General features: G+C 43.8%; 1 protein-coding gene across 4 annotated transcripts in view; it reads right to left on the reverse strand.

Annotated features, from left to right (window-relative positions):
• The window catches only part of RIPOR3 (RIPOR family member 3), a 139,030-nt gene that overhangs the window by 31,191 nt on the left and 94,099 nt on the right, over nucleotides 1-13,740 (reverse strand). For all 4 annotated transcript variants that reach the window (XM_084854145.1, XM_084854143.1, XM_084854144.1 and 1 more), the window contains 2 exons: nucleotides 11,530-11,655; nucleotides 6,924-7,069 (listed from right to left, as the gene is read on the reverse strand). In XM_084854145.1, coding sequence (XP_084710271.1) covers nucleotides 6,924-7,069; nucleotides 11,530-11,655 — 272 coding nt within the window. The remainder of the gene's footprint in view (nucleotides 1-6,923; nucleotides 7,070-11,529; nucleotides 11,656-13,740) is intronic.

Genomic DNA, 13,740 nt, shown 5'->3' on the forward strand with positions numbered 1-13,740 from the left:
GGATTACTCTGTCTTCAGCACTCATGATGAGGCAGCTTCCTCCCCTGCATCTGAAGGCAGCAGGCCAATTTAGGGGGAACGGAACAGGCTGCACGGCACACAGGTCTCTCCTTCAACACCTTGCTGCCACTTGCCAGCATCTGCCATCTGAGGCAACTACTTCATGGCTGAGCAGCTTTCCCCAATCTAGTGCCTTCCAGAGGTGTTGGACTGCAGCTAATTTCCAGCCAGCATGGGAATTATGGGAGTTGTAGTCCAACACTTCGGGAAGGCAGCAGGTTGAGGAAAGCCATTGTCCATGCTGGCTGGGAATGATGGGAGTTGCAGTCTAGCAACACATCTGAAGGGCATCAGGTTGGGGAAGGCTAGCATAGAGGGACAGACCCACAACTGCTGGTCCAGCCCCCATCATCCCTGTGTATTCCAGGCATTGCCCTTTTGCTCCCAACCTCCCCACATTGAGCAGTAAGGTTTGAGGACTTCTACTTAGGTTTGCTTGAACACTTGAACTAGATATCTCCATATGATCAGGGAATCCACTTTATCAGGGTCCTCAGTCACAGGGAGAGCTCTACTCATGTTCAAGCAAACAAAAATAGAACTTCATTTCATACCTCCCTACTCAATGAGGAGCGGGGAGGGCTCAGGGATGTGGGGGAAGGGGATGTGGGGGAAGGGGATGAGCAGCATGCCTAGTCCCATCCCTCTACAAACTTTTAGCCCTCATGAATTCAGGTGAATGCCTCTACAGGGCTTTAATCAGCCACATGTGCAAGGGAGACAGAGCTAGGGTAGCCACTGACACATTGCCCCAAAAAGAGGACAAAGGCAGGACACCAGGTTGGGGAAGGCTGGAGTAGAGACTGCAACCCTGCTTTTGTGTGTGTGCACACACACCCATCCCATGGGTTTTATCAAGGCATGTGGTCACAAATGGACAATTCCACCCTTTAGTTGGCGAAAACACAATTGCTGTCCATGCACCAGCATTTCTTACAGCAAAGGCTTAAAGCATGGATGGTATACATATAACTTTAAACATTTATGTGCACACTTCAACACTAGGAACCCTGAATAAGCAAGGCTTCCAGGGGTTTGGTGGAAGGATACCATGATTGATTTGGAATGGGCACTGTCTGCTTCTTGCTTGCTTCTTCAGTAATAATACATCTTCAGGTCAGGGGTGCAGAACGTCAGGTCTGTGGGCCAAATATGGTCCTTCGGGGGTCCCAATCCAGCCCTCCTTGGTTATCTAGAAGGCCATGCCCCCTTTCCCTGGCCCCACCCCTTTCCCCCCAACTACTGATTATTTGGTGATTTCCCAGCTTTAGTGCAGTGTTTTCCCCATTCTAAGCCCCTCCTAGGGCTTAGTTGCTGGCAGGAAGAGCTATAAACTGAAATATGCTGGTAGTTTTGCTATTTGTGCCCTGCCCCTTTTGCCTTTGGTGCCGTTCACCACTGGACTGTGGCCCCCAAGAGCTTCTTTGAAATGGAATTTGGCCCTCAGGCTAAAAGAGGTAGGGCGCCCCCGATAGCAGTTGACCAGTCAACAAAGATCTTAAGGGAAAAAGAGAGCAGTTAAGACCATCCCAAATTCCCAATCACAAGGAAGGAAACACAAAACACCAGTAAAGTTAGCTTACTACTGGCAACTCCATACTTGTTTTCTGTTTTGCAAATAGCAGCTGTGGCAGAGATCCAGACCGGGACTGCAGTGCCCCCCCGCCCCGGCAGCTGCTCTTCGCTAAAACAAAAAACAAGCAACAAACTGTCAAATTTTGTCAAATCTACTTTGGTCCTTGGTCTGTGATGGCAAATACCAAAAGAGACTGAAACATGTTCCAAGACAAACAGATTTATTGTGTTGAAAGCCTCAAGGAGGATACTGTAGAGTTCGAAATGATGAGGAAGAGTGCAACAGAAATGATCAAGGGACTGGAGCAACTCCCCTATAAGGAAATGTTACAACATCTGGGACTGTTTAGCTTAGAAAAAAATAAAAGACATGTAAGGGGGGACATGATAGAGGTGTACAAAATCATGCATGGTGTGGAGAAAGTGGACAAGGAGATGGTTTTATTTATTAAATCTATATATCACCCAATTGACAAATACCCTCAGGGTGGCTTAAAATAATCTCCTTATAGTACGAGAACCTGGGGTCATCCCATGAAGCTGAATGGTGAGAGATTCAGGACAGATAAAAGGAAGTATTTTTGTGAACTGCCCAGAGAGCTTTGGCTATGGGGCAGTATAGAAATTGAATGAATGAATGAATGAATGAATGAATGAATGAACTCTTTTACATGGCACACAGTTAACTACTGAATTTGCTACAAGACGTAGCAATGGCCACCAACTTGGACAGCTTTAAAAGGGGATTAGCCAAATTCATGCAAGATGCTATTAATGACAACCAGTCATGATGATTATATACTACCTCCAGTATCAGAGGCAGTATGCCTCTGGGCATCAGTTGCTGGGGAACATGAGCAGGAGGGAGCTATTGCACTCATGTCCTGCTTGTGAGGTATCCACAAGCCATTCATCGTCCGCTGTATAAACAGAATGATGGACTAGATAGACCTGTAGTCTGATCCACCAGGACTCTTCTTATGTTCTTTAAAAAAAACCCACACAGACAGCAGTAGCTGGTTTATAAGTAAGGGATTTTATATTGAAAAGGTATCTACTGAAAACAAAAGACAACCTTGTCTTATCAGACTAAAACATTTCAATGGGTAAGAGCAGCAAAGAAGCAAACAGTCTGCCAGGAAAAAAAGGAACGCATTGGGGGATTTTTGCACAAGGCCTCTTGAGAATCCATTTGGGCAACATATTGAGCAAAAACATTACAAAACGGTTTTAGATTTCCTATGGAGGATTAAGTCACAATATAAAACATGCTACCAATTAAAGGGTTTCTCAGAAAACATGTTTGCTGCCTTAAAATGTTTTCCCCCTGGAGGAAAATATAAATAAGAATAAAAAGTTCCCATCATAAATGACATGGTTGGAATTCTTCTGGTGTTTTCATTTATGACAGATCCAATATATCATCTGAATATATTTTCACACACACAGTTTACCTAGGACAGAAGTTTGGCCAAATGGTTTGTAGTTTTCTGCAACCCCAAGACACACATGACAAAAGAACTACAATTCCCAGTGGTCCTTAGAGGGAGGAAAAGTGCCTCTCAGAATCACAGAAAGGTAACTGAAAACAATAATTTTACCCTAGTCCTCAAGGGAGAGGAGCAAACCTGCCTTAAGAATGAAAAGAACTTACTTTCAATGTTTTTTTTCCCCTTGCTGTTCATCTTTTCTGTTTTATTGTATAATTTGTAACTGATGCTTATTGTTTCAATATTATTATGTAAACCTCTATGTGAGAATATGGGTCAAAACAATGCTTGGATGGAAGCTTTTTAGAAATCTTATTCAAGCCTCTCCAAATGAAAAACAACATGAAAATAGATAAATGAAAAATGACAAGCAAATAAATAAAACTACAAGAAAAAAACTAAGGAACTGTGGTCATAAAGTTGAGGTGGGCAAGTACTACTCGCAGCTCCTTTTTCCTGTTGTCAACTAGAGGTGCTTCCAGATGGAGGGCTCCTAGCACTATCATGTGCAGCTATTCTGCCTTTTCCTGGATGGTTTGTGAAAAGAAAAAGAAAAAAAGACAGAAGCAGCTGTGGGGATATATAGGAGGGTTACAAATGGAAGATGTCATTGTATGGACACCAGAACCCTAACATTCTGTGAATTAAGCAGGGCAATTGCATGATAAAAGCCTTGTCTGGAAACACCACAGGTTTCTGTCAACCTTTTTTTCCCCCTTGCAGCTGCTTCATCTTGGTTTTGTTGCAACACAGCTCACACAACTTTAGAAACTGCAGAGACTGGCAAAAATGCAAAAGCTGTGGCTTGCCCCATTGCTTCGAGAAGCTGTAGCTGGACAGATAATTGGTACATTGGTTGCGGCGGCGGCCAGATCATTCTAAACATACAAGCAGAAGGCAGAGCAAAGAGAGAGAATTGGCTTATTGGCTGTTGCAGTCACAGTAGCCCTTAATTCTGCCCCAAGTGAGCTTTTTCCATACTGCCTTTCCTAGGAAGATGGAGCCTTTGAGAGGGCTGTCACAGCTGGAAAAGGCCACGAGTGCCCTAAATACAATCTTTCACTCCCTTCTCAACTTTCTGTAGTACCTCTCCTGGCAGCTGCAGTTAAGGAGGTAGGCAGGTTCCCAGATGATATCACAGACATCTGGGACATCATCACAGATTATAAATGCCAACTCATTCTTCCCCTCATCCCCAAGTGACTTCTAAATGTGCATTTGCTTCATATGCACCTGAATAGATCCACGTACAAAGGGATTGCCAAAGTCACCACAAGATGGCCCCACTTAAACTCAGACTGGAAACATTTCCTCCTAAGGGTGGAAAAGAATCCAGAGCCATAGGAGAGCTGGCACATACTCTTCTGGATTTAAAGAGCTAACAGCAGGGAAGGACTGGCAAGCACCAAGCGAACCAGGAATTGCTGCAAAGAGCGCTGCGGAAACTTTTGGCACAAAGATGGGAGCACTGGAATCAATTAAAACGTTCTCTGCTCTTGGATACCCACATCGCTCTCTCTGCATAGTGCTCCTGCCAGCAGAGAAGAGGTGTGCTGCACCACAGGTTTACGACATTCCCAAACTGATGCTGATTTATCCAGTAACTGACATTCAAGATGCATACTGAAGATATCCAAGATAGTGCCTGAATTACAGGGAGACAGAGGGGGGACATTCCCCTTACCTTTTATGGTGTGTGCGCGCACGCACACACACACACACACACACCCTTTGCCAGCTACTTTTAGAAAGCTGTGATTTGGCTAAAATTAGAGGGAGTCCAAAGATGGCACTTGTGGATTTCATTAAGGACCCCTCTATAGTTTCTCCCAGAATTCAAGCAGCAATCTGAGGACCTGTCTAGGTGTTCCCTCATATTTACTCTGCACTGTATTTACTCTGCACTGAAGAGAAACCAACATCCCATTGTAAACATCCAGGAAGGTAAAGAGTGGGGAGGCAGATACCCAGCAGAGTTTATATTGCAGCTTCTGGATGTACAATACGTAAGATAAAAAGTCATTTTAACCAACACTGGAAAGGAGACATCAGAACACATCCAAGAACTCTTTCTTCCCAAAGCAGGTTTTCAAATATATATATAATTTCAGGCCATCTTTCTATTCAGGAAGCTCTCTTTTCCTGTGGGGGAAAATGTATCCTCATGTGTCTGACACAGTAGTGATCATAAGACAACTTCAGAATTTCAAGCCTGTTTTTAATAGCAAACCATTTACTACAAACATTTTACAAAAAAGAAAAAATCTTAAAAAGGTTCAAAGTGAGGCAGCTAGTCACAGTCTCTGTCAGTGAACTTTGGAAGTGGAAGACAAGGGATTACACTGGAATGGTTGAGTAGGAGCTTGACAAAACCGTGCACAACACATGTAGGGTCATTGTATTACGATTCACTGAAAGCTGATGAACATAAATAAGCAGTTTGTTTCACGTGGTGTTCTTCCCTTCCTTTATTATGGATGCCAGCCAAATGCTTATTATGCTGTTTTAAAAGCTTTTGTTTCATCTTCAGAGTCCATTCTTCATTATTTGTATGGACATGACCAGAGAGCAGGGAAGTGAGCATCAATTCCACCCCGAGCAGTTCATTTTAAAATGGAGGCCAGAGTTACCACCAACGGTGTGGATCAGAATTTTAAAAAGAGAAATGAAAAAAGCAACATGGCTGGGACTCTAGATTCGCCTGCCAAACATCCATTCTTCCAGAGGGGGAATTTATAAAGCTGAGGGATAATGGGAGGGCAGCTGCCATTACCTAAGCTGACCTTGGTCTGTAGATAAGAAGAGAGGCCTGTAGTATTATTGAATACTGCTAATATAAGTTGACCTCCCCGACTCCATTGCCAGAGCACTAGATCCACCATACAACAGAGATGGCCACCTTATGTGAGCTTAAGGGCTGCTGTGTCTGTAGCGCAGACACACAGACATATATACACCATGAACAGTCATTCTATAATCCAGGGCTGCAGAACCCTCCCAGCCAGCCCACGGGCTTCATCTGGCTTGCTGGACTCCTCTATCTGGCCCACAGAGTTTTCACAGGTCACCACCATCAATTCCTGATGTCACCCGGTTGCCATGCCAACTTGCCTTTGATCACAGTTGGATTGTCCATCAGGATTACAGTATAATCCAAGTCATGCTGGGACATAACAAACAAAATGACCCCAGGAGAAGTAACATTAAAGTTCGCACTGACACACAATCTCTCTCTCCCTCTGTGTGTGTGTGTGTGTGTGTGTGTGTGAGCGCGCATGTACGCATGCCTCATTCTGGGCCAAATTAAACATTTTTCTAATCACGCATAGTGGAGCTATGTGTGATTGATTTCTTTACTCCAGTGTATGTGTAGGATCAGGACCATAATGTTGAGGAGGGGTTAAACTCCCCCCCCCCCCGCCGCCACCATTTCCATTCCAAAATTCCATCTGCTTGGAGGTGGGGGTTTAAAAAACAAAAAAAAGCCTCCATTAACTCCAATGGAGACTTTTTCTTTTTTTAACACCTCCATGCAGGAAGGGGAATTTCAGGACAAAAACATAGGGGAGGGGAGGTTTAAGCCCCCTCCCACAGTGTCAGAGTCCCAATTTAGTTTGGCCCTCACATAAACTTTAAAAATGCTTTTCTTTTCCTTAACAAGTGAAACGGTGGGCATTTTGACGCAATTTTGATATTATCACCAAGGGCTAACTAAAATTTATTTTGGTACTGCCCGTTGGCCATTTTATGCAAAACATTTTGTGACCTGGAAACTGACACGCCAATCAGTGTACTTACTTCCAGAGGACTTCCAGTTGTAGTTTGATGGTACCTAGTTCGGTTATATCCACAATTATGGTTTGAGGCCTAGTCGCGACGAAATCTATGCAGTTACATGTCACCATGCCAACCAAGAGGGTACTCAGTCCCCGCAGTTCTGTGACCTGCAAAAGTATATGATGGTATCAGCCAAGACAGCCACCTCAAGGGCAGGTATTCACATATAACCACCCCAAATATTTGGCTGAGAAAATAGGTACAACATGAATTATGTTATACAAACATGGCTTCTAGAATATGATGGTGATCTAGAGGATGTTCTGCCCAAGATATTTTGAAGTATTAAGATGCTTTTCATGCACATGCAGGGCCACACCCCCTGACATGACATTACCACTCCCCCTTATTTTCTCTGTCTGTGCTGGAAGAGGCATTAAGTTTCTTGCCTGCTCCCAGCACAGAGAAGGAACTCGACCAGCACCAGGGGGAAGCAGATACTCCTCCTGGCTTCAGCAGAGTCCCTGCCTTCGCACAGCAGCCAGCACCACCGTAAAGTCCAGGCACTGTGCAAATCTATTCGGGCTGTGCTAGGAAGAGCAGCCACTCTTCCCAGTGCAGGCCACGTCCCTACCATCCGTATCCCCCCTGTTATCTCTGACCCAGGATCAGAGATAACAGTGGGGATGCCCTCTGGTGGGATTCCTCCAGGCAAGCCCCGCCCCCTGGAGGAAACCTGGGCTGGAGGTTGCACCCCTGATGTAGAGTACATATACACTACAAATTTAAAACTAGTCACTTCCTCTCCCCAGGAATTCCTGGGAATTGTAGTTTCTTCAGAGGAGCTAGGGACAGTTTTCAACATTTTCACCAAACTACAAGATTCAGAGCTCATTTGGGCAAAACTAGGAGAAATAAAACTGGTACAGGAGTTTTTAATGTAAATATATGGTTTGTTGCCATATCCCATACAGATGGAGATGTTTGACATCTGTCTTAGTGCAAACAGAACAAGCCGTGTTGTATTTTATTGCAAACTTTCCAACAGTAAACATTTCAGGTACTGTACTCAAGCACAGTGCAATGAGATGTTATGTGCTTCCCCCCACAACACGAGCATTCAGTGCTGAATTGTGTGGACCTGAAAATTGTCAGGTATCCCTGAGCGTGACATTAAAACACACAAATATAAGCGCCAAGGTTAAGAATTATGGGGAAGAAATTATGAGCTGGCTTTCATGGAGGATAAGGCTATCAGTGGCTACTAGTTATGATGGCTATACATTACCTCTAGTATCAGAGGCAGTATGCCCTCCGAATACCATTTGCTGGGGGAACACAAGTGGGATGGTGATATTGCACTCATGTCCTGCTTGTGGGCTTTTCACAGGCAGCTGGCTGGCCAGCCACTGTTGGGTACAGCACGTTGGACTAGACAGCCCTTTGGTCTGATTCAGCATGGCTCTTCTTATGTTCACTGTGGCAGACAGTGATCTCTTCCTTATACTGCAAAGCATCACTCTAATTGACCACTTCTTGCATAGGTTATGGCAAAGCAGCATCTATTCCTCAGTGGGGCCCTAAATGTGTGTGTGGGGGTAGGGTACAGTAAGAAAGGGTGTCTTCCAACAGTGAAGTTGTCTACCCTTGCAGAAAAATAGCAAGAGGGTTTCGAAAAATAAGAACAGCCATGCTGGATCCAGACCAAGCATCCATCTAGTCCAGCATTCTGTTCACACTGTGGCCAACCAGCTTCCCACTGGAAACCCCAAAATGCGGTCAGAAAGCACCACCCTCAAACCAACTTTGGTGCGCGCCCCTGGATCGGCAGGACAGGCAGGGCAGAGCAATTTAACAGCACACACAATGTCACGAACAAGAGCCACAGTACAGAGCAACACTACAACTAGGTACATTAATTTATGTTTACCCTCATGGGTAAACAGCACAATGTTGGATATGCAACTCAGCTAACCCCAATATTTATTTATTTATTTATTGCATTTATATCCCGCCTTTTTTCCTCTTGCAAGGAACCCAAGGCGGCTTACATTATCCTCCTCTCCGTTTTATCCTTACAACAACAACAACCCTGTGATGTAGGTTGGGCTGAGAGTCTGTGACTGGCCCAAAGTCAACCAGTGAGCTTCCATGGCCAAGTGGGGACTAGAACCCGGACTTCTCACAGCTCATTTTTGAGCTTCCAGTTGCCTGTGACTTTTGACCACATGGATTAGCTAGCTTTGTGTTGCATTCATTTCATGCTTTAGTAGCAGGGATTTGGAAGGAGTGCACAGAAAGTGACATAGAAGGAAGTACATGATTGTATGGACTCAGATCTGGGACTTACATATTGGGTTTGAATAGTTCACTTGAGTTTTTTCACATTGTATATAGAAAATGTATCCCCACCTAACAATGAGGTGATAAAGTCCCCGTGTGCTAATTTACTTTCCCCATAATTTTAAAAGCTAACATGCAAGTTGGTCCTTGGGGCTGCTTCACATATGCTCTTACATTGCTCAAAGACATTCTACAGATTTAACAGGCATCCTCCTAACAAAAGTTGTGTTTGAGTCAATATGAAATCTCTATTTATGATGGCCATTTCAAACACGCAAGTCATCACTTAATGCTATGGTCTTTAACTGATGAGAATGCACATCTGAACTCATCCCAATATGATTAAAAGCAGAGAGTCTAACATGTGGGATTTAGGAGTGCCAACAGCACAAAAGCCAATTATACTGCTTCTTCCTTAAATTTGGAGGAGATGACTCATCTTCATTGGCATAATGCAAGGCTTGCATGTTTTCTCACAATATTTGTACAGTGCATCTCAATTAACCTCTCACCATGTAGTGATGGGGAGTGGAGGTGAATAAAGGAACATTTTAAGCACATTTCCAAAATATCTGCTGGATAGGGATCAGGAATTCTTTCCAGTGTAGACCTGCCTACCCCTAACACACACGCACTGCCAGAAAGTAAGGAGTGTTGCAACAGTTGCTTACGGAGTCTGAAAGCTCCAGGCAGACTATCATTTCATAGATCGGTGCATGTCAGCAAGAGCCAATTCACACAACCTTTTGCAGCAGGGTAGGTGGGCAGGGGAGCATGTTTCAAAACAATTTGGCTTGGTCAATTGTACACTCAGTTTGAATGGCACATACTGACTCATCATTCAGATAAATTCACTGCATGCTGGATTGTCAGCTTGCTCATCAATAGACATGTACAAAATGATAGCAGTTGCCTGACTTTTGCACTCAGCTTCCAACAAACTTGCTAATATTCCAGGCAGGCGATAAGATTGCTTTGCACCACTGGCCACTGCTCACCAGTGGACTGAGGCTGAATCTACACATAGCAGTTATACCGTTATCATAACTATTGGTACACATGGCACCAATGGGCACCAATATTTATGATAATGGTATGATAATGGTATAACTGCTATGTGTAGATTCAGCCTTAATCTAGATTGAAGATCTGCCATATCATTTGTTTTGGTACAAAACAAAGCCAAAGTGTCATGCAACTGGTTTTATGTAATTGATGGACCCAACACTGCAGTCACTTAGAGCTGGTTCATGTATTTGTGCTCATTAACTGATGAATACAGGAACAAGTCATGACTTGCATGTATGAATGAGTCATCGCTAACCTAACACCACAGGCAGAACTTTTGTATTATCCCACATCACTTCAAGTACAATGTTTTTCCAATGGGAACAGTTCACACATTCGGTCAGCAAGCATAAAGAAATCAAATGATTGTAGGCATGTGTGAAGTCAACATCGAGTCCAGTCTGGGAAAACTTAATGGATAATGGTTCCTGTGTTTGGTTACCCCAAAGAGAACAAATTCCTAAAAGCACATCCACTCTAGCTTTTTTTCCACAGGATGTTTCCTGGGAATACCAGGAGCTAATTTCATCCCTAAGTAAGGCTTTGCTTCTAGGCTTGTTTGCTAGGGACATGAATGCTGCATTAAGGAGGTAGTCACTTCCCCTGCAACATTCCTCATCCTGGCTAGGCAGAAAAAGTGCTTAATTGCAAGTAGTATCTGTGCTGCTCTTTGTGCATATGGAGAACACAGATGCACAGCACAGAAAATACTGGGGTAGAGCTTCGTTCCTCCTTCTTCTGGGAGAAAGTCAGCTGATTAGGATATAATCCTCAGCAGCGTCCACAGGATTTACTTCACTCAGGTCTACATGTTTCTGCAAAATATACAGTTCATTATTTAATGCAAAAAACCCAAAAAACCAACACCATGAAAATCTAAACTTCCATCATATTAAAGATGTGCTTCTGGACCTCATGGTCACTGTTACTATGCTCCCAATTCTGCTAAAAGTTTCTTAGCTAGAAATACTTTGTGAGTTACAACTTGCCAAAATATAGGATAGAATATTAGAGTTTCAAGATATAATCTCTAGCCAATTCTTGATCACTATGCACCACAATTTGATAAAATGTCAAGAAAAGGCAAGTAGAGGAATCTATAGATGGTACAACGAGTTAAACTTTAAGACCATTTGCACATAGCTAATGGGAGAAACATGCAGCAAGCAACTGGCTGTGCCAACAAGAAAGGCCTCCAATCAACACATGTTACTACCTTGATTTCAAACTTCTCATGGAGGTTGGGTATGAAAACCTTTTCCTCTTCATCCCATGTCTGACTGTCATCTGTCAGAATCTTGCCTTTCAATTTCCACTTCTGGCGTCCCAGCCGTATAAACACCTAAAGAAATAAACAATGGGAGAATGACTACTACAAATGCATATCAGAGTTTATGCTGGGTTTCAGGGGGAGGGGTACTTATTTCTGTTTGATTTGCGGAAGCCTTAAAAAATCCACTTAAAAAAGTGGATTTTGGGGCCCAGCATACTATCGAAGCTGTGCTGTAATGGCAGCTTCCCTCCTGGGCCAAACAGCAGCATTGTTGTGTGTGTGTGTATTGTCACCAGGACTACATAGTCCTGATAAACAAATCATGGCTTCTATTTGTGGTTTGTAGCTGGTTAACAAACCATGGTTTGCTTTGGGGATGGGTTCAAACACAATGACAATCCAGATTTCAACAAAACACAACAAGGCTTAGTGTTATTTGTGAACCAGGGTATTAAATGCATGCACACTAGATGGTATTAGACATACCATCTAGTTTGGCCCACAAATCAGACTGGCCACAGGCAGTACAAAGGCGATATTTCTAACTAGGGGGGTGTCTCTATGAGCAATTTACTCTGAGCTGGCTGTGTTTGGTGGTCGTTAGGGATAGATGACATTGTGGCCATCCAGCAGCCACCCTGGAGGTTATTATGGAAAAAATGGATTTCCTGAGACTGCTTAAAGTCCAATTCTTTTCCTTAAGTCAAGTTCTCTCCAGTATAGTTGTTATGTGCCCCAATGCCCGCATTGACCTCAACTATGCTAGCCCTGCCCAGGGGTGTGCCTTTCACCGTGACCCCAGTCAAGGGGTGTTTCCTGTCCATGTGTTTCCCGTCCATGTGTTTCCTAGCACAAATCTATTAATGTCTACTCAGAAGTAACATCCATTGTGGTCAATTAGGTTTGAATGTTTCCCCTGAACATGCACTTCAGAATTTACAGAGATCCCCCTCAATCAAAATAGCACATTTTAAAGCACTAATTCCGTAAAGGCTGTAAAGCACTTTCCCAAAGCTGCAATTCTCCATTGTTTGGTTTATTGCTTTCGGAAGTAACTAATTCACACCTTTGTTTCTGCACAGCATCGGGTTAGAAAGCGGGCTGGTTTCCCATCTGTTTCCCCCCACCCCATCATTCCCAGCACAAACATATGTGTCTACTCAGGACTAAATCCCATTGTGATCAATGAAGCTTGTTCCCGAAATGCGCTCTCCCGAGATTCCCCTAAATCGAAATAACGCATTTAGACAGCCTTAATGTCAAAGCTTCGAAGCTTCTATTGATCGCAGCAGGGCAGCGAGAACACTGTGTTCTTTTCATGATTGTCAGGGGCAGGGGGAAGAAAGAGAGAGAAAAAGAGTTATTTCTGTGGATACAGGGGAGGAAACCGCACAAGATTTTATTAAAGAAGAATGGGGGGAGAACCTGGATGGGGGGGAAGATTCTGTTATTGGTTAAGCAGCCCCTGCCGGTCTGATTACATTCACTCCAACACCACCACCCCACCTAGAAGTATGTTCTGTGAAGCAACTGTGATACACTTGCTTGCGGAGCCCTGTGCAGAGCAAAGCTGGATCCTTGAAAAATCCGGGTAAGCCACAATTGGCTTCTCTTTCTGTCTCCTTCCATGTCATGGAGAAACCCCCCAAGTGAGATGTGGGGCTTAACTAGCAGGCTGAATAATAAACAATGTTAAGTAGTATTATATACAAACCGGCTATGGCCATGGTTTGTTTGGCATGTCTTCTCTCTTCTTACCCATGAGGAGCAACAACTGGATTCAGATTTCTAAATGCTAATGTTTTAACAGAATCCTGTGTTTGCATTTCTCTTTATAGGAACATAGGAAGCTGCCTTATACTGAATCAGGCCATGGGTCCATCTGGGTCAGTATTGTCTACACCAGACTCCTCCAATCTAGTGTCCTCTGGATGAGTTGTACTACAACTCCCACCACCCCATCCAGCATGTCCATTGGCCATGCTTGCTGGGGTTGGTGGGAACTATAGTACCACACATCTGGAGGACACCAGGTTGCAGAAGACTGGTCTACACTGACTGGAAGCAGCTTTCCAAGTTTTTAGACAGAAGTCTTTCCCAGCCTATCTGGAGATGCTGGGGATTGAACCTGGGACCTTTTGTACCACTGAGCTA

The sequence above is a fragment of the Heloderma suspectum genome, chromosome 4 (assembly GCF_057233095.1).
Source record: "Heloderma suspectum isolate Gila_16-S chromosome 4, 16-S_ref, whole genome shotgun sequence".
NCBI lineage: Eukaryota > Metazoa > Chordata > Lepidosauria > Squamata > Helodermatidae > Heloderma > Heloderma suspectum.